At 46.2% G+C, this 24,588-nt stretch overlaps 2 protein-coding genes across 2 annotated transcripts in view; one reads left to right on the forward strand and one right to left on the reverse strand.

Annotated features, from left to right (window-relative positions):
- The first annotated feature begins 266 nt into the window (after positions 1-266).
- Positions 267-1,989, forward strand: LOC135810344 (uncharacterized). The gene has a single exon (XM_065323834.1). The coding sequence runs from the start codon at positions 516-518 to the stop codon at positions 1,503-1,505; it is 990 nt and encodes a 329-aa protein (XP_065179906.1). The 5' UTR covers positions 267-515; the 3' UTR covers positions 1,506-1,989.
- Positions 1,990-2,770: 781 nt separating this feature from the next.
- Positions 2,771-24,588, reverse strand: part of LOC135810343 (uncharacterized) — a 46,823-nt gene continuing 25,005 nt past the window's right edge. Inside the window, exons 22-38 of the mRNA XM_065323833.1 lie at positions 24,155-24,327; positions 23,569-23,669; positions 22,517-22,607; positions 22,087-22,163; positions 21,631-21,667; positions 21,130-21,227; positions 20,554-20,673; positions 20,055-20,236; positions 14,227-14,362; positions 13,568-13,714; positions 10,590-10,671; positions 9,860-9,936; positions 8,861-8,989; positions 7,824-7,982; positions 6,975-7,135; positions 4,292-4,427; positions 2,771-3,369 (exon numbers count right to left, since the gene is read on the reverse strand). Of these exons, the coding sequence (XP_065179905.1) occupies positions 3,319-3,369; positions 4,292-4,427; positions 6,975-7,135; positions 7,824-7,982; positions 8,861-8,989; positions 9,860-9,936; positions 10,590-10,671; positions 13,568-13,714; positions 14,227-14,362; positions 20,055-20,236; positions 20,554-20,673; positions 21,130-21,227; positions 21,631-21,667; positions 22,087-22,163; positions 22,517-22,607; positions 23,569-23,669; positions 24,155-24,327 (1,957 nt within the window). The 3' untranslated portion in view covers positions 2,771-3,318. The remainder of the gene's footprint in view (positions 3,370-4,291; positions 4,428-6,974; positions 7,136-7,823; positions 7,983-8,860; positions 8,990-9,859; positions 9,937-10,589; positions 10,672-13,567; positions 13,715-14,226; positions 14,363-20,054; positions 20,237-20,553; positions 20,674-21,129; positions 21,228-21,630; positions 21,668-22,086; positions 22,164-22,516; positions 22,608-23,568; positions 23,670-24,154; positions 24,328-24,588) is intronic.

The raw sequence follows: 24,588 nt of genomic DNA on the forward strand, positions 1-24,588 counted from the left end.
GTAGGTACATGTAGTTGGTCACGGAAAGCCTGGCCCATCACAGCTGTGCATTGTGCATTTGATGCGCAGCCTACCATGCAGCGTACAGTACAGGATGCCGCTACACAACTCCACAGCCTGGCACCGTACAGTTATCGTAGTACAGTACAAGACTGCACTGTGCGCAGTCACACCCATCGCGGACCTGACTTGCAAGCTTGGAGCCGAGTTGTCCAGCTCCATGCTAACATAGCATGTATGACGCTACGGGCGGGGGAGCCATTCAATCGGAAGAAATTTTTATAGCCGCTCCCCTTGCGCTTCCCACCGAACTGGGCACACTAAGGAACTTGCACTGCTGCTAGTGGTAGGGTGTAGTGCACGAACACCACCGGCCTGTGTTGGTTCTGCTGAAGACCTCCACTCCATGTACCAGATCGCAGGCTGCATCTACCAACATTGTGCACGGAGGTGAATCACCACAGGACAGTTAGTTAGCCGTTAGCCAGCGTGGCAACCTCAGGCCCGCGGTCGCCATGAACTTCAAAGTGCTGCTCGTTACCCTGCTAGTCATTGCCCTACTCGCTGACTCCAGTGACGCCTGGAGTCGGAGACGCAGACGGCGTCGCACTTCGCGACGCAGACGAAGCTTCTTCAGGCGTCTGGGTAGCGCCATCGTGAGAGTATTCCGCCCGTGCCCTGTTGGCAGCAACTCGTACCCGTACGACAGACATCTAGCCAAGAAGATGATATGGTACAGCGCTATTGCCTATCACACGAGGACACCGCTCACGGGATGGCGTTGCCAGGCCTGCCAAAATGTTCTGGTCAAAGGCTTCAAGCTGCTTGAAAGAATCTACTTCAAACCCCTGCATCTGGTCGCATATGTTGGCTTCGACCCCAAGCTAAGCGCTCTTGTGGTTGCGTTCCGCGGCACAGATGGCCCGAATGCCAAAAACTGGTTCAAGGTTAATCTGAAGATCGGGAAACGGACGCCCACTGGCTTGTTTACGAGCGCTGGTAAGGTTCACCGTGGCTTCTACAATGCTTACATGGCGTTGCGCAGCCGTGTCTGGGATCTGGTACGCCGTGGTCGCGCCATGTACCGCACAAGCCGTGTATACGTCACAGGCCACTCCATGGGAGGCGCGCTGGCCGTGTTGGCGGCACTGGATCTAAAAGTCAACAGACGCATGGACGTCCGCATGATCAACTTCGGAGCGCCGCGCGTTGGCTCGCCATGCTTCGCAAGGTATTACAGCCAACGGCTCACAAACAGTCTGCGCATTGCTCACAAATGGGATCCGGTCACGCTGGTGCCGCTCGTACTCCAAGGATACCACCACGTACCCCGGTACCACAACGACCGCTCTTCCCTTGCCAACCACCTCAAGTATGAGAACGTCGTCCTTGCCAAAATCAGCTCGCGCAGGAAGCGCAAACGCCGTGACGTCACCATCACCATCACCGATCTCGCCCCGCACGAGAACCACCACAATAAGTACGCACATCATGACATCGTGTGATGACGTCATTACGAGGTAAAGTTAGTTCTAGCCGCCTCGCAGGCTGGCACTACCAGATCCGCCGAGTGCGTGTTTTTCTTTTACGATAATTATAATAATTATGGTGTATCCCGGGTGTGACAATTCGTGCGTCTGTCATTTCAGCAGTGAGCTGTGAAGTAGGTTTCTGTATCTGTGAATGGAGAACGGTTATATTTTACTGGTTAATTGTAACAAGAAAACTGTTCTGAACGAATCCTCAAGTTCCTTTTTGTTGTGTGCCCTGCAATCACCGTTTACTCAGGCATGTCGACATACTAGGAAAATTTCTTACAACTAGTCTTCCTTGTTGCTACATTCTAGGCTGCTGTCTCGGAAACGTTTAGTTAAATAAGCATCTGAGACTACTAGGCTTTGTCATAATCTTGTTCCAAACCGTTTTTTTTTGTTTCTTTCCGTGGATCTTACTTTTGCCCGTAGTCAACACTATGCTGATCAACCTGTTCGCTCATCGTGCCAAGGTCATTTGGAACGCATGACTGGATGTCTGCAACGCTATACATGTGACATGCCGCTGACTGCATGTACATTGTGTACTTTTATAATGAAGATCTGATGTTACAGTCAACTTCGCTTATAACGACACTCGGCAGGGTATCAAAAAAGTGTCCTTATTCGCAAAGTGTTGTTATACCCGAAGTCTCATTATAATTTGTATTATGTATTACAGTTGTATGGGACTTCGCTCTGGGCATGGACATTCTGTCGTTATTCGCGAATTGTCGTTATATCCGCAGTCGTTATTAGCCAAGTTGACTCTAATCAAACATTGTGCACTGTTGCTGGCATACGTGCTTTGACTTCTCCATTTGGCGCGACCTTGACTGATGAGCATCCATGATGCGCTATTTGAGGTGCCGCTTCTCGTTCCACTACCTTCCTATGGTGATTCTACAATGTATTATAAGTGTTTGGAAATCATTTACGAGTTCATGACGTCATGCACACCCAATCGTGTCTGGCAAATGACTTTGTGTGGAGTGCACGGACACATCTTACATACCGGGTAGCCCACTTTAAAACAGAATCACCAAAAGAAGGTAGTACACACACTGACATCCCCTCCCCAGCATCCCCCATGCAAACAACCCACCCCCAACACACACACACACACACACACACACACACACACACACACACACACACACACACACACACACACACACACACACACACACACACACACACACACACACACATCCTCTTCCACAGCACATAACACATAATTGATCGAACACTTCTGTATTGCTGAAACTGGAAGACCTGTCAACTCAATGGCACAGGTGATACATAACACGTGGCTGGTAAAGTAAAAAAAGTAAATTATCGTGTCCGTACCCGAAGGGAACTCACTGTGGCTGGTGGCCGTCGGCTGGTCGGCTGGTGGTCGTCGAAAATGCCTTGAGCAAAGCGATGGTAAATGTAGGAATTCTTTGAGGGGTTTGAGGTGGCTGGCAAGCCAATTGAATAACTTAACGTGTTTGGGGTTATTATGTGTGCAACGAGAGATGCATTCTCTCAGCAGCATATTAGTAACAGTTCAACTTCAACAACTGGCGAGTCCATGTATTGGGAGATTCCGGGCAGCATCTTATGCGTGGGAGTAAGTTCAGAAAAGGCGGAACGAGTGGGGTGGATTTGCCTCGTAATCATGCGCGTGCAAAGCCGCAAAGTGGAGTCTTCAAAGCTATCTTGAATTGTCTGATCTGCAAATTCTTATCCTCCTTTGAAACTTGGCACATCCTTGCAAGGTTCAGCAGGCAACGGAGCGGAATCAAGGCATAAGCCGTACTCGCAGGCACTCGTAGATATATCTGTAGAGCTCCTGAAATGAACACATAAAGTCGAAAGGACCACAAACATCCAAAGTCAATGCAATATTCAAAGTTGCAAAAGGAATAAGCAGACAAAAACAGTTTTTTTCCTTTTATTTTCATGAATTAAAGCGATCAGCAGTTAACAGCTGTTTTCTGATGATCTGTTTTCTGATAACTATTTTCTGATGATCACTCAGTGCGTGAAACTCGGAGTTAAATCAACTTTTTCATCTGCTTATTCTTGTTGAAATTAGCTCTGCCTTCCGGCGCTCAGTACTTTATTGGAGAGCCTGGAACCTCTCTATTTTACAATATTCAAATCATTAAGTCGTGTGCTCGTCTTTCCCTTGGCCGTGTTCGATTTGTTGAATGCTGGCCAAGATCCATAAGATTTGTCGTATTAGTGCAAGTTCGATGTATCGAGTGAAGATCAGGATTAGTTCGATGTATCGAATGAAGATCAGGATAAGTTCGATGTATCGAATGAAGATCAGGATTAGTGTGATGCATCAAACACAGATCAGGATTCAATGGGTTCGAATCTAAGCACTGGTAAAAATGATTTCAGCTGACCTAGGTCAGTTCACATCATTTTTACCTTTCTTTATTCGGACAATGTGTGTTCAAGAGGTCTCGGAATGCCTCCAGGATTGCGTTTCTAAACCCTCTAAGTTGCATCTAGGTGGAATCCGTCAGGAGAACTACCATCTAAAGGATTGTTTGATAATGGGCACATTTAGGGTGTTAACGTCACAAGAGGGATAGCATCCAGAGGCCGCTTGAGTTCCAAAAAGCGAAGCGTTTGGAATATCTTTGGTGAAATGCAGAACGATTTGTCTTTGCACATTTGGCTTAGACTACTGGTAGAGAATTTTGGACTCAGCTAGTTTAATCCTTTCCATGAAGAATGGAGCCATCAAGTGTACATACCTTGCTTGGTACGGTACCCATGCGCTGGGCTCTCAGGTTGAGGACAGCTTGGAGAACGTCAATCTGCTGAACATCCCGGTAATGCTCCAGGCACACAGCCACACTGACCAGCGTTCCACACAATGAGCTACCATCCCTGTAAGGAACAGTGCACACACGGAACAGGAGCGGTGGAAGCAGTTCTTCACTGGTCCAGCCATACACTAACTTTTCATACTGTATGGCAGGAAATTTTGGGACGGACTTATTTTCGGACAAAGCCAAAACTCGACCTTTCAGACGGATTTTATTCCCGTAGCTATGCAGAAGACGTTACTTCAGTAACGTCTGGCGCTAGCCAGGGTCCACAAAGCTTTAATTTGGTATTTGTGTGTTTGTTTGTGTGTTTGTTTGTGTGTTTGTTTGTTTGTTTGTGTCACGCCTGGCGCTATCCGTATCTGACGGCAAAAAAAGCATAGGATGTTATAAATTTTTCAATTCTCCTTTTTTTCAGGCATATCCTGGGATTCGAACCCGCACTATCGCCCTACATGCATTCCCCCATACACTTCGCATTCATACCCATTCTTCCAAGTTGCTTCACGTTATTATCTTACGTTTGAAAGCCCTATTTGAATATTGCGGGCAGCTGTATGTGGCCAGCTGTGTTGGATGGTACGGTACGGTACGGGAGACGGTGTCGTATTACCCTCAATCGTACCTGTCCCGTACCTATCCCCTACCGTACCGTGCCATCAAAGACGGCTGGCCACAATGCATATTCAAATAGGGCTTTCAAATGCGAGATCACAATGTGAAACAACTTGGAAGAATTAGTATGTATGCGAAGTGTATCGGGGGATGCATGCAGGGCGCGCGATAGTGCGGGTTCGAATCCCAGGTTATGTCTAAAAAAAAGGATTTTTTTAAAGAATTTATAACATCCCTATTAGGGGTGAAACGAGTATCTATTTTGACCAATCGATCACTCGTTCATAATATTCGATTGAGTATCCGATTATTTCGAGTATTTATCAAAATCCAAAAGCGCTAGATGTGTGAGTTCTCGACCAATTCGGGAGAAATTATCTGTGAACATAGAGCAAAAGTTGCTAACGTCTTGTACAGAGTGTAAAGTAAAGATTTTCATAAGTACTTTCATATCTCAGATCCTTACTTGCTGTGGTGATCGAATCGTCCAAGTCATAAAATACTGACTCAAAGGCATGCATAAGGCATGCATACCATGTACAGTGGACGAGCGGTATAACAACAGTTTTTGAAAAATAGAATGCCAATACGAAAAAAACAAAAACAAAAACAAAAAAACGATCGAGTGCAAAATTTCGAATACTCGCTCGTTCGAAATTTTCGAACGAATACTCGAATATTCGAACTAATCGTTTCACCCCTAATCCCTATGCTTTTTTTTGTCTAGGTCATCAAGGCAAAAAGCATAGCGTAGGGCCCTGAGCTTCCAAGCTCTCTCGTTTCCGGACAGTGCTGCGTGCTAACTGCACGTGTTCGCAAGCCGTACGCATGTACAGTGTACATAGTTTCACATGAACAAATTTTAGTATGGAATTAATTTTAGTACAAAAGAGGCCGTGTACGAAATCGTACGAAAATAAATTCTGTCGGAAAATGTCCTGCTATACAGTACTTTGTGCATACCGGTGACCTCCTCACCAGTAAACAAGGGGCGTCGGAAGCAGTTTAACATTGGTGCGGCCAAAGTGTGAGAGGGGGTCCGGGGGTTGTCCTCCGTGATTTTTTTTGAAAATGCCTAAAAGGCCATATTTTGGTGCTACTTCAAAAATTGAAATGTATCATTGTGTTAGTTCTGCCCATGCAAGAGGCCGGTTCCCGTCGAAAAAAGAAGAAAAAAAACTTCGAAAATTATTGGTGCGTGTTTGGCCACACCTGGCGCACCGGTTCCGACGCCCCTGTAAACACACGTTGGTGGCCAAAACGTTGGTTTGGCCATGGGCTGACCACCCGGATCGGTTTCGGCGGACCTGATGAATAACCTTCAATACTGGTCAGGGTGAGAGAGAGAGAGAGAGAGAGAGAGAGCTCCTGAAACATCTAAGTTTTGAACCTGCTTCTCGATATATTATTTTGCTGTGGTCTGCATGTCCTAATTTTATAAAACCATCCTGAATTTCAAATTCCCAATCCTTGGATCTTTCTCGGCGGCTCGAATGCGGCAAAGAAATGATAGCGCAGGTCACACAATGTAGGATTTAGTACTGATGTTTTCGCCGTATCTACAACTATACATGGGTGACACCAGAATTTTGAGACGCCAGTTTTCTATGACTGTACTGTAGGTACAATCATACCTCGGTTTTCAGGACCTGAAGTTACGGGCACTTCGGTCTACCGGACACCCTTTGGGAGAGTTTCAATGGAAACATTACGTGAAATATTACTTTTTGTCACTTTTTGTGTGTCACATGCCATATCTATAGCCTTTCCCCGACAAAATGTATTTGCTTTGGAGTTACGTGCATATCAAAGTTACGGGGCAGGGCCCGGTGCCGGACCGCCCGGATAAACGAGGCATTAATTTAGTTAATTTGACTTAGCAGGGCTAATCGGAACAAGAAAGCGGAACTGGAGAGCTCGAGCAGTTGTGTGGCAGTCCACTGCAAGCGTAAGAGGTAAGATTATCCCCAGATGTTCTAGCACACCAGCTTACCGACAGTGGAGAAGCACGGGAGCAGCCGACTCCGCCTCGGCCACATCACTCTGCACAGCACTGAGCATCATCAGCACATCTGCCGGGTTCGGGTAGGTCTGGACGTCAGTAGCTGTCCAGTGTGGCACGTGATAGATGATCAGGTTACGTTCTTCTTCAAACTGTCAAAAGTATTATGACCAAGACACGCAAACATCACAGAATACAAAAAGAGCGAGAATTCCCAGATTGGCTAGAGTGCTCCACACCAAAAGAATGCAGCAATACCACAAAAGCAGAAGAGAACAGAGAGTCTCTGTTCTCTTCTGCCTTTGTTCAAATATCACAGAATATGTTGCTGAACTCGACTCTTCCTTGATCGACATAAAATATCACACCAGCAGGCAGGCATGGGCCCGATTCCGAAGCTTATTGTCCATTGCTGCATAAGGTGCTAAACTATTTGGGTAATGTTGCGGTGATTTACTGCTTCACCCTGGCTGCTTGGCTCTGCTACTGTATGTGCCACTGCGCTATCTTGGTAAATTGATGGTCTGACACAAAACCCGCTTCCTAAGGGCTGGTTGTGTGCCTCAACACAATTGTATAGGCGGCTGGGTGTGGCTGAGTTCAGTAAAGAAAGCAATTCACCAATGTAACGGAGGGCATCCCAATAACTTTATGTACTCGTATGGAATATTGTCATATTTCCTGCAAACATTCATAAAAGAGATGAGAGTGAAGCCAGAGCAGTTCTCTTGCAATGTATAGAAGAATGGTACCATGACAACCATTGCCTTCCACTTAACAACTTGTATGGAGTGCAATGATGTCACACGGAACCAAAACTGCATTGACACTTACTCATACCTGCTCATGAGACAACTGGAGTGTGAGCCGTTGTACTGCTGCAGTTTTCGATGTATCACTGCCACACAGGACAGCTTCAGAGGACACCAGGTTCACAGAGTACGTCTCCAGTAGCAATGACTTCTGCACCACCTTGGGCCAGTACACTGCGCAGTCATCCTACACCGGATTGAAAGAGAGACACATGGAAGATACAGTGGGGAAACACATGGAAGATACAGTTGGGAACGTGCCGGAATGTGAAAGCCATTGTACGCTTTGTACAGCTATTTACTTTTTTTAATTTGAAGTATTTATACATTTTCTGCAAAACAAAAGAACACTGGTAAAGCTTTGGTGTCATAACTTTCAGCTCGTTAGATTTTATTCAGCATTCTATGGCATGACAGAGCCATTTTAAATAGGAAGGTAGATGAAAACAGTGCCATGACCTCTGGTCGAGAGTTTCCCACTGAAATGATTCTTCCATGCACTTATTCATCTGATTGCTATTACAGTCAACTTCGCTAATAACAACTGCGGATTTAACGACAATTCGCGAATAGCGACAGCATTTCCATGCCCAGAGCAAAGCCCCTTCCAACTGTAATGCAAATAATGAGACTTCGGGTATAATGACACTTCGCGAATAAGGACACTTTTTGATGCCCTGCCGAGTGTCGTTATAAGCGATGTTGACTGGACAGTGAACCCTCTCTAAGATGACCACTCAAAGCACCTACAAAACATGGTCTTTGTTACCAGGTGGTCTCCTTATCCAGGGTGATTTGGTTTTGAAATAGCGTCACTTGATCCTAATTGGAGTGGTCTTCCGGCACAGGTGGTTGCTTCGTCCGATATACCAACTGCGGTCGCCTTGACAGGTTTTAGTGTACATTCTGATCATACAATATCATCCTTGATTTTAGCTGTTTTTTATTTGCACTGTTCTAGCTCCTCTCTGCTTTAGGTAAACTAATTTCTCTTGCTCCTTCTCTCGATCTCCATATATCATAGAGATTTGAAAAGAACCCAACCACCAAAGGCACAAAACATACCTTCTTGTCTCCCGTCTCCATAGCAACAATGATGCATACACGCTCGCGCCAGATCATGTTCCAGAAAATAGCACTGGTCTTCTTGGTCGGTGTTTCAGCAGTGATGAAACCCTGTCTGGTGTTCCAAGACTGACAAAGTACAGACCAATACACACATACATGTAGAGTCAGTCATGACATCTGGAAACTGTCCGTGTACAATCATGGCCAGAGACTTCCGGCCTACGAGCTGAACACAGTGACAAGACTCATGCAGCCACTGCGGCCCTCTAATGGTTTCTTGGGATCTTAAATGGAAGGCTGCGCTACTTTTGACTCGTGGGTCTTTCATTTGGCCAACACAGTACAATTGAATTCCCTATATGGGTGTTGGAAGAGTATGTAGGCATCATCATTAAGGACAATGTTGGCTGTGTTGCTTGCACTGGTTCAACTGTGAGTGCATCAACATACAGCACATTGACATCTCTATGCGTTATAGTGTGACCCTCTAGCCCAGACTGGACGCCAATGGTTCTAACGGTCTTTTCGGCACAGTTCGCGACATACTGAATAGCAGGAAATGTTCGGATGGAATCAATTTTCGTACGATTTCGTACACGGCCTCTTTTGTACTAAAATGAATTCCGTACTAAAATTTGTTCATGTGAAATTATGTACCCTACACGTGATGTACATCATGAACCGGCTCCCGTTCAGGACTAGTGGGTACGCGTAGTGTATGTGGCGCAGTGCAGTTCATAGTACAGCTTGCTAGCCATAACATGCATGCACTATGCGCCTTGGCATGCGCGTACTGCATGCGAAGCACGTGCATTAAACACGCAGCACTGTACGAAAATAGAATCCGTACGAAAGGTTGAAATTCGGCTTTGTCCGGAAATAGTCCCGTCCGAAAATGTCCTGCTATACAGTAATGGTTGTCTAGTAAATGATGTTGTTATTCATCATCAACTGTACTTATATGGAAACAGATGAGGTCATACTGTTTGCACTTACATCAATATAGGATGCATTGATGTAGTCGGAACCGTCGACTCCCGGTATTGGTTGCAGCCGCACTCTGTTATGGTTGTCTGCAGTAGGAACAGTGCGGGGAAAGCCAATTCACTGTAAGCAATGAACGCTGAAGAGCAAGAACGTTCGCCTAGCAATCACAGCCAGGCTCACTCCACATACCGGTATCCTTATCCTAGCACCTGCATGTAATGACTGATGAGTGTTGGATAACAAGTTTCCAGATTTTTTGTATTGTATTGTATTTTATTATTTTACTTGGGCATTCCCAACAGACCCTAAGATCTTCTTACAGGGTGGCCAAGATGAATGATGTGTTTCCTCTTCTGCCAAATCTTGGATGGTGAGATTGTTCCATAGATACATAACTTCTTTCAGAAAACTCAATGTGCATATAGTGAGTGGTATAGTGTTATGTCAACAGGGACCACCTTGCTTTATCTTGGAATACCGCCATCGCAGCATGTTTGCAAGGATCTTATTATCATTGAACATGTTTCTCTACATCCTGTGCGTCACCAAGCTTGTATCTGGCAATATGTTATGCACTTTGACACCAGCATCGTCCATTGGTGAAATATCTTGGGCCCCGAATGAAAATTGAGACAAGAAAATTAACATTCTCCAAACAATGCGATCCAGGCACAATCAAATTGATATCCGCGAATGCTCTTCTTTTTCTTTCTTTTTTACTAATAAACACAGCCCTTACATGGAATGTTGCTGGTTCTTGTGCGGTCCTTGATCAACGTACCCTGCTTCAGTGGTAGCTTGAAATCAGATGATTGCAGTAGCTGGAGAAAACGCACACACCATTAAACAGTACGAGTACGTTCTGAAGAGTAAAACTGATAGAACAGTTTCGTCTGTCAGTTATACTGTTGACAGAGTTTTAACCCATTCACCGCTAAGGACGTATATTTGCGTCCTTGAGAATGACGCCCAGCCACTAAGAACGTATATTAGAGAGATTGTGCACAACGAAAATTCATAGCGCCGTAACGAATATTTAACGAAAGAAGCTAACGAATATTCGTAAACCGTGAGGTTGTGCACAACTCGTGAAGTTTTTCGTAGTGGGTCGACGCGGCGGCCGCGAGGGTGTGAAGAGTCAAGACAGGGAGTTGTAAAACATCAGTATTTTAGTACTCCAGGTGAAGAAAAATATTTTCGTAGATCTGCTCTGTTTCGGTCGTGTTTGGACGGATCTTCGTAGCAACTTTCGTTTGGCCGCGGTCACACAAAACAAGCTCAATTCAGCTTGTGCTGAAAGTGGCTTGTGCTGAATAAAGCGGTTGGTCACATCGGCCCATGAGATCCGCTGAATTGTAGAGGTTTTTTCTTCGCGTTCGTTTTTGAATTTGAAATGGGCAGAAGCTTAGGATACTGTGTGATTTGTTCTTAGTGTTTTGTATTTGTTGAGGTATCTGGGCTAAAATGGACAACATCCCAACAGTTTCTCCATTCAGTGCAAATGCTGGCATACAACAGGATATGCCTGAAAATCCTACACCATATGACTATGCCAAGCTATTTCTTACCGAAGAGTTCTTCCAGCTGCTTGTCATAGAAACAAATCGGTTCGCAAATCAGTACCTGACCAAAGCATCGTGATAATCTCCCAGAGCACACACGCCAGAAGATGGATTCCAGTCACCGCTCCGGAAATGAGGGTATTTCTCGCACTCTACTTGAACTTGGGATTGATAGTGAAGCCAGAGATCGACTTGTATTGGACAGAAGATCCTTTGCTCTCAACTCGTATTTACAGTCAGTCCCTGGCACGAGACAGATAGCTTATGATTCTACAATGTCTTCATTTTGCTGGCAATGAACATCTAGATGTGCAAGACAAGCTCGCTAAGCTTCGTCCGCTGATTGACCCAATGGTGTCCAGATTCGTAGATGCATATAGTCCCCATGAACATATTTCCATTGATGAGGAGCTGTTAGCCTGGCTCGGGAGACTTCAATTCCGTCAGTATGTTCCTTCCAAGCGTGCGCGCTTTGGCGTAAAAGTAATCGCTCTGTGTGAGTCTACTGGCTACATGGTCTGCTTCATCATTTACGTTGGACATGACGACACCTTTCCAGCTGATATAGTTCGCAAACTAAGGAAGTCTGGGGCGGTTGTCGCCAAACTTATGGAATCAATGGAGAATACGGGCTACTAGCTATTTATTGATATCTGCTATTCAAGTATTGAACTTCCCCAATATCGGGCTGAGCTTGGCACATCTGCGTGTGGAACCGTTCGCAAAAACCGGCGGAGCTTGCTGAAGAGAGCAATTACAAGCTGGCCAAGGGTGAGTTTATTCACAGCAGCAGCAGCAATCGTCTGATGTTCGTTAAGCTTAAGGATACGAAATCAGTTCATTTCCTCACCACCATTCATGGACCGATCATCACCGACACCAGGAAACGCGACCGAGGTGGCAAGTCTATCAAAAAGCTAACAGGTGTTCACGACTACAACCTGAACATGGGCGGAGTGGACAGAAACGGTGGTATGATATCATTTTACACCGCCACCAGGAAAACCCAGAAGCGATATAAAAAGTTGCAACCCATATTATGGAAGAAGGCCCAACGTACCGTCGCGAAAAGCACACTGACTTTCTCTGGTCTGTCTACAACTCACTACTTGGTGAAGGCAAACGTCAGCTAGCAGCACAGGCCCATCAGAACCCTGCCACACCTGTACCAGCTCACTATGCATTAGCCCAGCACCAGCCAGAGAAAATTCCTGGGACACCGTGCAGGTCGAATTCGCAGAAAGAATGCTGCGCGTGCGCCAAGTCTGGCCCCGGTCCCGATGCGCGGTTTCAGTGTCCGGCCTGTCCCGGGAAACCAGTGCTTCGCATAGTGCGATGCTTTGTCAAGCACCACAGGCTGTGAACATATACAGCAAACCTCAATGGGTAGCCATTTCCATATTGCAAGCAAACCCTTGATCCAACGGAAAATCCTCACGGACATGGAAGATTTTATATGTTGTTGTCACATGGATGGTTTTAACTCTATCTATTATACATGTTGGTGCGCAGGCACTAATATGACATAACCTGTGGCATAATTATCTTTGCTAAGCCCATGCGAAACTGTTTGCTTAGCCTCGCTTACAACTGTGGAAGGCAATGTAAGTGTCAAAGGGAATTATACTAAATTCCGCAAAACATTGATAAACAAACAAACCCTGTCGACAACTGTCTAGTGTGTTTGGGGGTGAATTTTTTTTCCGACAGCTTAGTGGCACTCTGAGTTGAAAACAGAGCAATATCTGTCAAATTCAGAATTTTCGTTTTTGGCCAAAATGCCCTAGTGGACGGGCGTCGAGGTCTGGCAGTGGTAAAAGGACTAAAAGAGCGGACAGGGCGAATTTTCAAGTGCAAGACAGACGAGACATCAATCTCTTGCTGTATTCATTTCATCTACATCTCGCAGGACACATAACCCAAATCTCCGACCTAAAATAATAAAGGTTTCAGCTTGACAATGAGCTCAAAGATATCAAGATTGAAAAAGTCACGTAACTCGCACCCATGTGTTTTTTTTATATTTTTTGCATTTTTAGCTTCACCAGCAAAGGTCCCTGGTTCGAGTCCTGTTGGTGATAGTCAATTTTTTGTTCAGACTTTCACTCAGACTAATGAATATTTTAGCTTGTGGCTGCGCTGTCAAGTGACTTACCTCGAACTCGGAAAATGCATTGCACGATGTGCCGCTATCCATCGTAAGGCAATCTTCAATATCCATCGCAATGCCGTCGCCGCCAACCGCAGTACTGCCGTAGTGTACTGCATCTTGTATAGCACAGTGCAGGAAGAAATATTGCTCCTGGATAGGGTAGAAACACAAATAGACCGATTATTGTAACATGGAAATTGTGGGCACAAGTTATACGATCGAGTCCACCAACTAAACCAGATTTTGAACAGTCAGACGTGCACAATCTAGCACAAAACTGACAAGGAGTACCGAGACATTCTACGGCATGAAAGTCAACTTGATATACTGATTATTGTGTCTTACAATACTGTAGTGCTGGTCAATAAAGTCCGATCGTGTGAGGCAAGTACGTCCCAAGCACTGTGCAGCTCTAGCCGTGCAACCATTGGGATTTTCACCACAACAGGGTGCAGAGCTGACTACCTTGATCAGGTTTCATTGAGCAGTAATGTTAGAGAAAGATGTTGGACTTGGAAAACATTACTGGTGAAATGGCAGTAAAACATGCACATGCAAACACAACGCTTTCATCATGGCAATACATGCGGAAGTGATGAAGAGAAGAGCCCAACACGTATGTGTAAACGCTGTGTCTCAATGATTGAGTCTGCATCACTAACCTTGGTCTGCACCATGGTAGATCTCTGTCCTCTCATTCCCAGTACATAGGTATAGGGATCCAGTGCACCCGTAGCATGTGCTTGTCGTAGCTGTGAGTCTATGGCAATCAGTGTGCCTGTTCGTCCAATACCAGCACTAAATAAAAAGTACACACACACACGTCCACACAAGCATACAAGCATGCATGTATGCATGTACACGCATAGGCCACAAACACACATACAGATATTGACACACATGGACATACACACACACACACACACACACACACACACACACACACACACACACACACAAACACACACACACACACACACACACAAACACACACACACACAAACACACACACACACACACACACACACACACACACACACACACACACACACACATATATACACCAACCTTAACCCTTTCAGTGCCAAGCACGAGATAACTCGTCCTACAGACCCCCACGCGAGTGGCCAAGGACGAGTTATCTCGTCCTCGTAGTGCGCACTACTATATCTCACCGGCCATGCGCTACGATCTAGCTAGACCGAGTGTGGCTCTTCGAGGGGAAACTAGGGAGTTTCCCCGACTGAATGAGACCTCACTCGCCGTGTCTGAGTAAGTATGGGCGCGGGAGCATACATTCAGAGCGCGTGCTAAAAACATATTTCGATTCAGAAACAATAGACCGATCCCCTTATTGTACTGGGTTCGAGCACGGGGGCAACCTCACTCGCGATCGAGCTAGTTTTTGAACGTGACAGCATCTTTGACAGTGTGTTTCAGGTTTGTTTTGGAATGTCTTCTGCTTAGTTCAAGTGGTTTGCGATGGCTTCGAGCGGTGCTGAACCTCCTGCTGGTAGGAGCAGAGTCTTCGAGAGAGACATGGACTGTGATGCAGCTGCAGGATTTTTTCAAGGCGCGGGAGAGAACGATCTCGGGCCACAAACAGGAGTTACTCCAGAGGTGAGTTTTTTTGTTGTTGGTATTTATATTCGAATCGCGAATCGTGTTGTGAGATTTATTTTGTGCCTAGGCTACAGCAGACCGTATTTCTTTCTCCTTGAGATCGGTGCTGAAGATAATAGTAACCTTTTTCTGGTCTGCCTTTTCCTCTCCAGAGCTTCTATGAAGGTAACCGTGGTGCTGCGAAGTCACCAAGTCGCGATCGCGATCAGCAGCCCTGAAGTGGAAAAATCGATTTTCCAACGATCTGGTTGGAAATCAGCCACTAAAGTACTTCTGATTTGCCTGTAGTGACAACAGCAGCCATCCTTGGACACCTTGCAAAGACAGGAAAAGCCACTGGTGGAAGCGACTGCTATGAGGTGACGATAGCAGTGGTGATCGCTGTTTTGTCAAGTCGAAGGGCTAGCCAACCCAGAGGAAGCATAAAAAAAAAACGATGAGCAGTGCGTGGTATTTGTTGAGCGTGAAGAGCTAGATTATAGAGGAGGACAGTGCAAACACATGGAAGGAGTGGATGGTGTTTGAAGTGCTGTGTGCCGGCTGGTGGTGATGGTGGTCTTTGTAAGCATGTATTCGTGCTGCTTCTTGTGCTGGAACACTTCTCGCCCAGGAAGGCAGATTGCGTGCTCCCTGGCCCGCAGTCGGCAATGGGGCATTTGTTCCAGGAACATTACCCCAGAGCCAGTGATGAGTCGTACCTTTGAAAGATCGAAGCTTGCTGTTAATCGCAAGCGTAGCGCAGTGGATTGCTCCCTCTTCGAAGTACGATGGCCAAAGCTTGCCGCTGTCTGCAACAAAGTGTGTGTTCGGTTCTTTCGAACAAGTATGAGTATGAATATACCCCCCCCCCCCTCTCTCTCTCTCTTAGGAAGACTGCATGTTCAGAGTGAACTATTTTCTAGTATATTTAATGTGAGACGGGCTGTTTACGCCCAAGATCAAGATACAGTTTTTTTCTGTTTCTATACCTTCCTAATAAAATACATTGTGACAGAGCTTTCAGTCATACTCCGCTGTACTACATCCTCAACCCGCCACCACCATGCGCTCTTGGCCGAACTAATGCACGAAGCATAAACACACCAGCACAGCAAGGACACTTCCGTTGACAGATATTGTTTACGCCTCAAGACAGCTGTTTCGTTTCTTCGAGCTCATCGTTAGAGGAGGATAGTAGCAGGATATTAATGATGATATAATATAAGATGATAGACGGTTTATGGTCCGATATTGATGATTGGAGATCTAAGAAAGCAATGACAGTGATTGCGAAATGGATAATATTATCATGATTATATGCCAGTCTGGTAATGCGTTGTACTGGTGGACAGTATTGAAATCATCACTGCATTCAATGCAAATATTGGTATACCTTGGTTTCAGTATTGGAAAAAAAGAGTAAGAGAACCTGGTTGATTTGGTTGCATCTGCGACTGGCTACTGGGTGTTGTGATCAGCAATGTTACCATGGGAGAAAATACGAGCGCAAGGATCTGTTGGGTCTTGTTGTGCCGTGCCGGTGCGAGAACCCTAAGTGCATGGCAAAATAGAACTGTTTCATCCACAATGCAGAATGTCTTGCGGTGCATGGCATCGATGACTGAACATCTCGCCAGCTCGCCCAAATGGGGATCATGCCCAAACGGAGGAACAAGACATCTTTCCAGCTCAGCTAGCTATATACCGTGAAACGGATGATTAACTTGTGCCACGCATGCCAGCTTCTGTTCCATTCGGCCCAGGCTTCGACAGATCAATGCCAATAGCAGCTGATCCTCCATTACATGCTCATTGGCGATTTACGGCCACCTCCAACTGTATCCGCCGTCCCTCAGTTTCCGTCTTCGCAGATCTGGCGCGGCGCAGTACATTTTCTCGGCTAGGCTCAAAGAAGTCCCACAGAGCAGTCCAAACACCTGAAGGCAAACCAGTCAGAAACTGGAGCGGCTCAGAGTCTTTCTTTATGTTACTGTACGTAAGCTGTTTTTCGGCTTTCTTCACCCCAGTCCTCACATCGTCCAACTGCTCCACGAGACTCTGTACACGAGCTCTACTTGCTGCCAGCTCCTGATGCAGATGCTGCACTTCCATTACAGGACCAAACTGCACTAAGCCAGCTTCCTTTCCAACTCAAAGTACCGTTGCCTCTCAGCAAAATACTGGTTTGGGAGCATGGGGAGCTCGTGATGCAGACGCTGCACTTCCATGACCGAACTGCACTAGGCTCAGCAAATACTGTTTTGCGAGCATGGGGAGCAGGGCGTCCAGACTCCACTCTCTTGCGAAAAGCAAACCTGGTACCGTAGGACAGCTGTTCGGGTTCCTGGACTCATCCTGCCCTTGTAGAGCTGGGCAAAACGATTTCGATTTCGGGATCGAAATGATCGCTGCAACTATTCAGAGTGACCCTAAAACTACGCCCTTCCTCACGGGGCATAGCCTGGATCCGCTGCTCCAGGCCGCTGTGGCTCCACACGAGGAAAGGAGTGAAATGACTTGTTTGCATCGTCCTCCTGTTCTGACAGTGAGGAACGCAGCAATGATCCTGAGAAGGCATCCTGAAGTCGTAAAAAGGAAGACGTCTGAACAAAAACAAAACAGCTCAAAGTCCTTGTGACATTTTTGTAGACAGGCTTGCACTGCATGTAGATTTCACGTGCTCTGCACTTCGCATGCGAGAAGTCGCGCACGGCCGAGGTGAGGTTGGTCGCGTGTGTGCAGCAGGATCCCACGCGACTGCGGAGTTGCCCCCTTGCTCGAACCCAGACAATAATAAGGGGATCGGTCTATTTGATTGACGGAACGTACTTCAGGTCTTTCTAGCTGTCAGTCAGACATGGCGAGTCGCCGCATGTCGGCTGAGGAGGTGCTCCAGTCCATCATGGACTCTGACAGTGATGACTGGAGCTGCAATAGTGAAGGCGATGACTCGGATGCGGACATAGCCGTTCGCGATCGTGACGGAACTAATTCTGCGGATGAGTCCGCCGTGGTCGATGTCGCACCCGCTGCCGTTGTCGCCTTGGACGGCCCTGAGGATGTCGGAGATGTCAATGTCGAGCTTCAGCAGGGCGCAGCGACACAAGCTACGCCAGCGCAGGTCGCAGACACGAACGCTGGTCATGAAGATATATTTGTCGATGCACAAACTTGTGTACACGGACCAGACAATTCTCCTGCAGCACGTGACGATGCAGCTTGGAGGAAAAGAAATGACAAACCGACTATTCCTGAATTCTCTGCACGGCCTGGCATCACAGTACAGCCACCAGAAGATGCCACACCATACTGGTTTGTGAACCTTTATTTTGTACTGGAATTCTGGCAACTGCTCGTCACCGAAACGAACCGGTATGCGGCGCAGTGCATAGCCCGTTCCATTGCCGGGCCATTTTCCAGGCTGCGCTCCTGGGTGCCAGTGACAGTGCCAGAGATGAAGATATTTATTGCCCTGTACTTACTGAGTGGTCTGGTGTACAAGTCCCAAATGAACCTATTATTGGAGCTCTGATGCTACGATCGGCACACCTGGATTTCCGGCCCTCATGACGCGCAACCGTTTCCAACTCATAATGCAATGCCTGCACTTCTGGAACAATGAAGCCGATAACCAGGATGGCCGTCTGAGAAAGGTAAAGCCATTATTCGATTTACTTGTGGGCCGCTTCAAGCACGTGTACATACCAAAACGCCAGATATGTGTTGATGAAGAACTGATTTTGTTCAAAGGGCGATTGGGTATCAAACAATATAATACCGAACAAGCGGTCCCATTTCGGTATCAAGATTTTTGCCCTGTGCTGCACATCAGGTTATTGCTGGAATGCATCCATCTATGATGGGAAGCTGACTGTGCCACTACCTATGACAGACGATTGTCAATGAGGCACTGTTTATATTATGGTATGGACACTATCAGACAGCTATATACAATATGCGATGAGATGCAATAAAATTATATGTAACACATTTTAGCGCAATTAGCTAAAAAGTGCTGTTTTAGTTTTGCTCAGAAACACACCTTTTATATGCTGTAGAGCCTTCAAAATTTGTGGAATCTCTCAAAACATGTCCCTTTCCATGAAACAAGTCGGTTTGAGTTGCTACGACTAATTTGAAAAAAATCAGATTTTTCATGAAAATGGCCCGGCCAACCACGTGCATCTGGCCTGCTGGCACTGAAAGGGTTAAAAACCTATGACAACAAGACTTGTCATCCGGTTTTTTCTCATCACCCTCCTCTCCTGTCCTGCCCATTGCGAACCCCAAAGTCCAATCCCACAAAACCCACACAGGTGATGATTATACTGGTCTCATTGAATCCTCGCCTGACATAAGATCTGGTGGACTTTAAACTATGGTATTCCTGACATAAATGAGCAATCCCTTCTCTTATCGATTATTGCAGTTCAACAAATATTCGCCGCATATATATTTTCAGCTATTTTCGGCCTGATCATATTAGGCCGAAAATTTGTTGCAGCCGAAATTTGGTTTTGCAAGATTTAGTGTGACAGTGTATACAGGCCGCAGCAGTACAGGCCGAAAATTCGATCTGGCTGAAATGGGTTTTAGCCCTGAGAGGCCGAAGTTTGAATGGGCCGAACATTAGTAGTCTTACAGTACAGCCATGCCCATGCTGTAAGAACGGCAATGCCGTTTATGCATAAAACATGGCCGCCACCTTCCTGAGGGCGACTTGTCCTATATTTGGCAGGTACAGCAAGTTGTAGTACATTTGTGGGTATGAACGTACACAGTTTATGACCTTTGATGCAGTATTGGTATCACAGTGTGTACCGTTATAGTGGACTTGCCCCTGAAGACCACATGGCGGGCAGTATTCTGCATAAGCACCATTGCTCACCTGCAGTGCATCACAATCGGACAACCAGGGCAGGAGTTGTGAGGCTGGTGATGACGCACACGCCGCAGGAATGACAGCAGTGGCGCCGTCAGCAGTGGCACACCGTAGTCGGGCCACGACGTGAAGTGGAACTGGGTGACTATGCGCTCAGTGCCGACCAATTCCGATTCCGGTAGATCACTCTAGGAATAGAACAGAATACACCAGATCAAGGCATTTTCGCGGATAACCCTACTAAGAAAGTGAAGATTGTTTTTGCTCAGTTTGTCAGCACAATCTGTAAAAACCAGAGCGCTTCCGAAAATCAAGTGGCAGCCCTGATGTTGGCCGTTCAGACATCCAGCTCAGGAGATTGCCCAATTAAAAGTGACAAGCTAGAATCAGAATGATCATTAGAGATTTCCTGTTCTGCATTACAGGAAAGGATCACACGGTCACTATTTTCGTTCCCATAACATATGTTATTTATGAACGTTCCACATGTTTGCATGTCACTTACCTTCACAAGCTTGAATGTTCGGATTGTGTAATCACTCGTCTCCTTCACGCCGGAGGCTGTCACGGAGATATCGCCGTAGCAACGCGTACCAGTATTGGGCCAATACTGGTTGCACTTCACCTGCGGCGAATTCCAACGCAAGACAGAAAGCAATCCCTTACATTAGAGTTACCTACACAGGATTACAATAACTTGCCTTAGAGAAAGTCCAACCCTTTCTTACACCAGATTCTATATTTTGCAATCATGTAACCGAGTTCAAGTATGCCTAGCCGTGGCAAGAAAGAGGTGTGTTATTACAGAGTCTAGAAAAAATGTAATAATGCGCCGTTCACTTTAGACTGGGAAAGAGGTCGCTCTTTCCACATCTCCTACCACCCTCAGTGATCAAGATGCAGAAGCAGCTCCTAAGGCGATACGGGGGTAGGGGGCAGAGTCTAGAATATGCAGTATAATTGAAACGTAGCATGTACTTCACAATGAACCATTTTGCCTTCCCACACACCCCTCCCCTCCGGCCCGCAACTGCACTCAACATGGAATCAAGATATTCTGAGTTGTGCGGAGTCAATGTACCTTTGCCCTCTCCTCTAGCCTGGTCAGCATTGTGATGGTTTTCACGTTGTCTTTCCAGACCATGCACCAGAAATCATCACACGTGTTGCCTTGAGGGCCTAGAAAATGCGGCAGAAGAAACCCAGGGAGAGACATGTACATGCATGTTCATGAATTCCAATGAAAATTAAATAGAGTGGAATGCGATCGAGTACAAGCATGCTGTGGAGGGTTAGGGGCGGGGGGAGGCCTCTTTCCCTGTTGTGTATGGGAAGTGACTTGGTGTCTGCTGTGCCATCAAAACACAATCAAAACCATCGTCTGAGTTCTGAAAAAACATCATCAGGTAGATTATTTGTACGCTGGCCCAACGCTGGCCCGCAAACAAAAGGCGTACTGGAAACCTTTACAATCTACACCAGATTGGCATCAGACGTTGGGAAAATACACTGGTGAAGAATCCAGGCTATATATACGTATTTGGAATGCCAAGCAGAACATGTATTATTGGTCAGCTCTCACCTTGGGTGGCAATGTACTCGCGCTTGCATTCAAATCCCTGGAAGGACAGAGGAGCATGGTATCAGTTAGATACACGGAGGTCATGAAATTGTCAAGAGTAGTATCATCGTTCGGAATGAAGACAGAAGTACATTATGTTAAGAGGTCCATATTACAGCTCTGTGTTGGTCATGAGTTCTTATAAAGCCAGAACTGTGAGAGAATGATTTGGCCACCAGGACAGCAAAAAATGGTAGTGCATGCAGAGTCTGTTCCTCTTATAAATAAATTCTTCAGTAGAGAATCATATATTGGGTCAGCACATATCCCAAACCAACACACTTGGCGAACATCATAATTACATGCTTTGCAACCCAGGTACTTTGAAGTATAACAACAGTGCAGCGAGTAAATCAGGTAAGGATGGTACACTGTGGCGATGCAGGGCAAGGACATGTATCGGCACGTCCAGCTTACATCAATGTAGTTGGCATTGATGTAGTCCGAGCCTGGTTTGTCATCAACCCTGGGCAGGACTACGCGAGTGTCGTCAGCTATGCACCCAGTAAAAACACAGCACAGCACAGCATGATGCGGGCAAATCTTGGCACAAAGAGTTGCCCCAGTCATGCACAGTGCTAACACTAAAAGTAGCTTGGCACTGATGGCTTGGGGACATATAAAGGCCATACACGTATCTCATAATCAACTATCGCTCGCCGTTCCCCCTTTTTAAACTTTTGCATTCTATGCTATCTATTGTGTATTGACTTGGATCGACAAGCATGGCATGAAACACCCTAAATGCCCTGCTATCTGTGGAAGTATCAGTATATGCATCGAAGAACGGTTTTGACCAGCTAAATAGAACAAATAAAATTCTTTACTCCTCAGGTTTAGCACTTACCAGCGAACACATTGGCGTAGCGGTTCTTATCCTCCACTTCTGGCCGTTGCGAATAGACAGCATCCAGCAGTGGGGATCTCTTTGTGAGGATCTTGAAAGAAAATAGAGAAGCACGAAGCAAGCCATTCATGAGTTAAGTTTAAATCGAAAGGAGGAAAGATTGACTGCTACCATCTGCAATCCAACCAGGGATCCCTGCAACCGGCCAGTAATGCTTTACCACTAGATTTTGGTGTGGTGGTCTTCCCAGCAGTGACCAATCGAAATTCTCTTCAGACTTTATAGCTCATGGATCCTGTGAATCCAGACCGGTCATCCGTCATGGTCATACAGTCATTTCAACTTTGCGTATAACGACGCTCCGCGGGGCGTCAGAAAAGTGTCCTCGTTCACAAAGTGTCCTTTGACCCGAAGTATATGATGAGTGTTTTTTGAAACACGAATTGTCGTTATATCCGCAGTCGTTATTAGCGAAGTTGACTGTATACAGAAAAGATAGGAGGGTAGGCACACCCGGTTGGCCTTCCGAGTGTACTGAGCATAAATATTACAAGCCACAGCACCCACTCCTATGTCAAGCATGCCAATGTTACGAATCCCTCACACTGGAAGGAAGAGAAAGACTTGACATGTTCACAGCATTGCAGCATTGCTCATGCATGATGTTCACATCCACATTACTAGCGGATAGAGTCGTGTACTATTGCAGTTACCACGATGAACGCCATTTTGTCTGTTCAACGGTGATTTGTGAAGGCGCAATGATGCATTTCACATCGGCACCGCCATGCTGATCATTAGCAAAGAGACACTGGAAACCGCCTAATATTCGCGTCACCAAATCATTGCGATCTCTCAGAACCAGCGAGTTTACGATGGCAAATGTTTGCGGATCACTGTGGCCACACACATACACAAACTGTTCAATTGCACGATGGTTGATATTCGCGTTACACTCTGCTCGCAACATTAGCAAACATTAAATAATACGCCGCAAACATTAGGCTGTTTAAAGTATACTAGGCTCTGTGCTGGACTTCCATCATCCATACCTCATACTCCCGCTCGAATCGGAAACACTCATTCTTCCGCTGTCTTTCCACGTAACGAGAAAAGTGCTCTACTGCGATCGGCTTCCTTCTCTTGTATTCACCTGCTCATATTCACATGCAATCACGCACCCACACACCGACAGAAGAACATGCACACAGACAGGTGCACAAACACACATGCACACGCACACACACACACACACCACACACACACCACCCACCACACACACACCACCCAGCACACACACCACACACACACAGCACCCACCACACACAGCACCCAGCACACACACACACACCACCCAGCACACACAGCACCCAGCACACACACACACACACCACCCAGCACACACACCACCCAGCACACACACACACCACACACACACACACACCCCCCAGCACACACACACGCACGCACGCACACCTACTAGTACCAGCTGATGATTAATATATTGTCACATATGCTTAACTCTGGTTGAACATTTGTAAGATAGAGGATACTTTGATATGATGTGTATAATTCGTCCCTTCCCCGCCCTCTAAACTGCCCCTCTCCCCCCCCCCCCCGCGGCAAATTCAAGCTTACTTTCGAAATCCGTGGACGAAAAGCGCTTCATTCGATCGAGCTCGGATTCCTGGTGGCTAGCTGATGATTGGCTGGTGGTAACCGTGGAGGTATCCATGGAGTCCTCCATGAACTTCTGATTGAGAGGGTTTACCATTACTAAGGCTGCGGGGGTGCTAGGTGTACGGGCTTTGCTCTGCAAAACAAAAAAACAAATGTGGAGTGATGAAAAGGTATGCAAGAATGGAGAGCCAAGGATAAATTTATAGTAAAGGAAAAAGGACCAAGAAACAGCAAGTTACGCTCTAATGTCCACTAACACCACCAGTTACTAGAGGATCATGATGTGCTAGAGCTGTTAGCCAGTTAGTTGTAGAATTCAGTACCGTCGGTCAGTGTCATGCAGTGTTATCGCATGACTTGATTGTTTAGTAACTGGTGGTGTTAGTGGACAT

The sequence above is a fragment of the Sycon ciliatum genome, chromosome 2 (genome assembly GCF_964019385.1).
Source record: "Sycon ciliatum chromosome 2, ocSycCili1.1, whole genome shotgun sequence".
Classification (NCBI taxonomy): Eukaryota; Metazoa; Porifera; class Calcarea; order Leucosolenida; family Sycettidae; genus Sycon; species Sycon ciliatum.

What these genes read in the sequence shown, in the direction of transcription:
- LOC135810344 (XM_065323834.1), top strand. Translation starts at nt 516, where the DNA reads ATGAACTTCAAAGTGCTGCTCGTTACCCTGCTAGTCATTGCCCTACTC.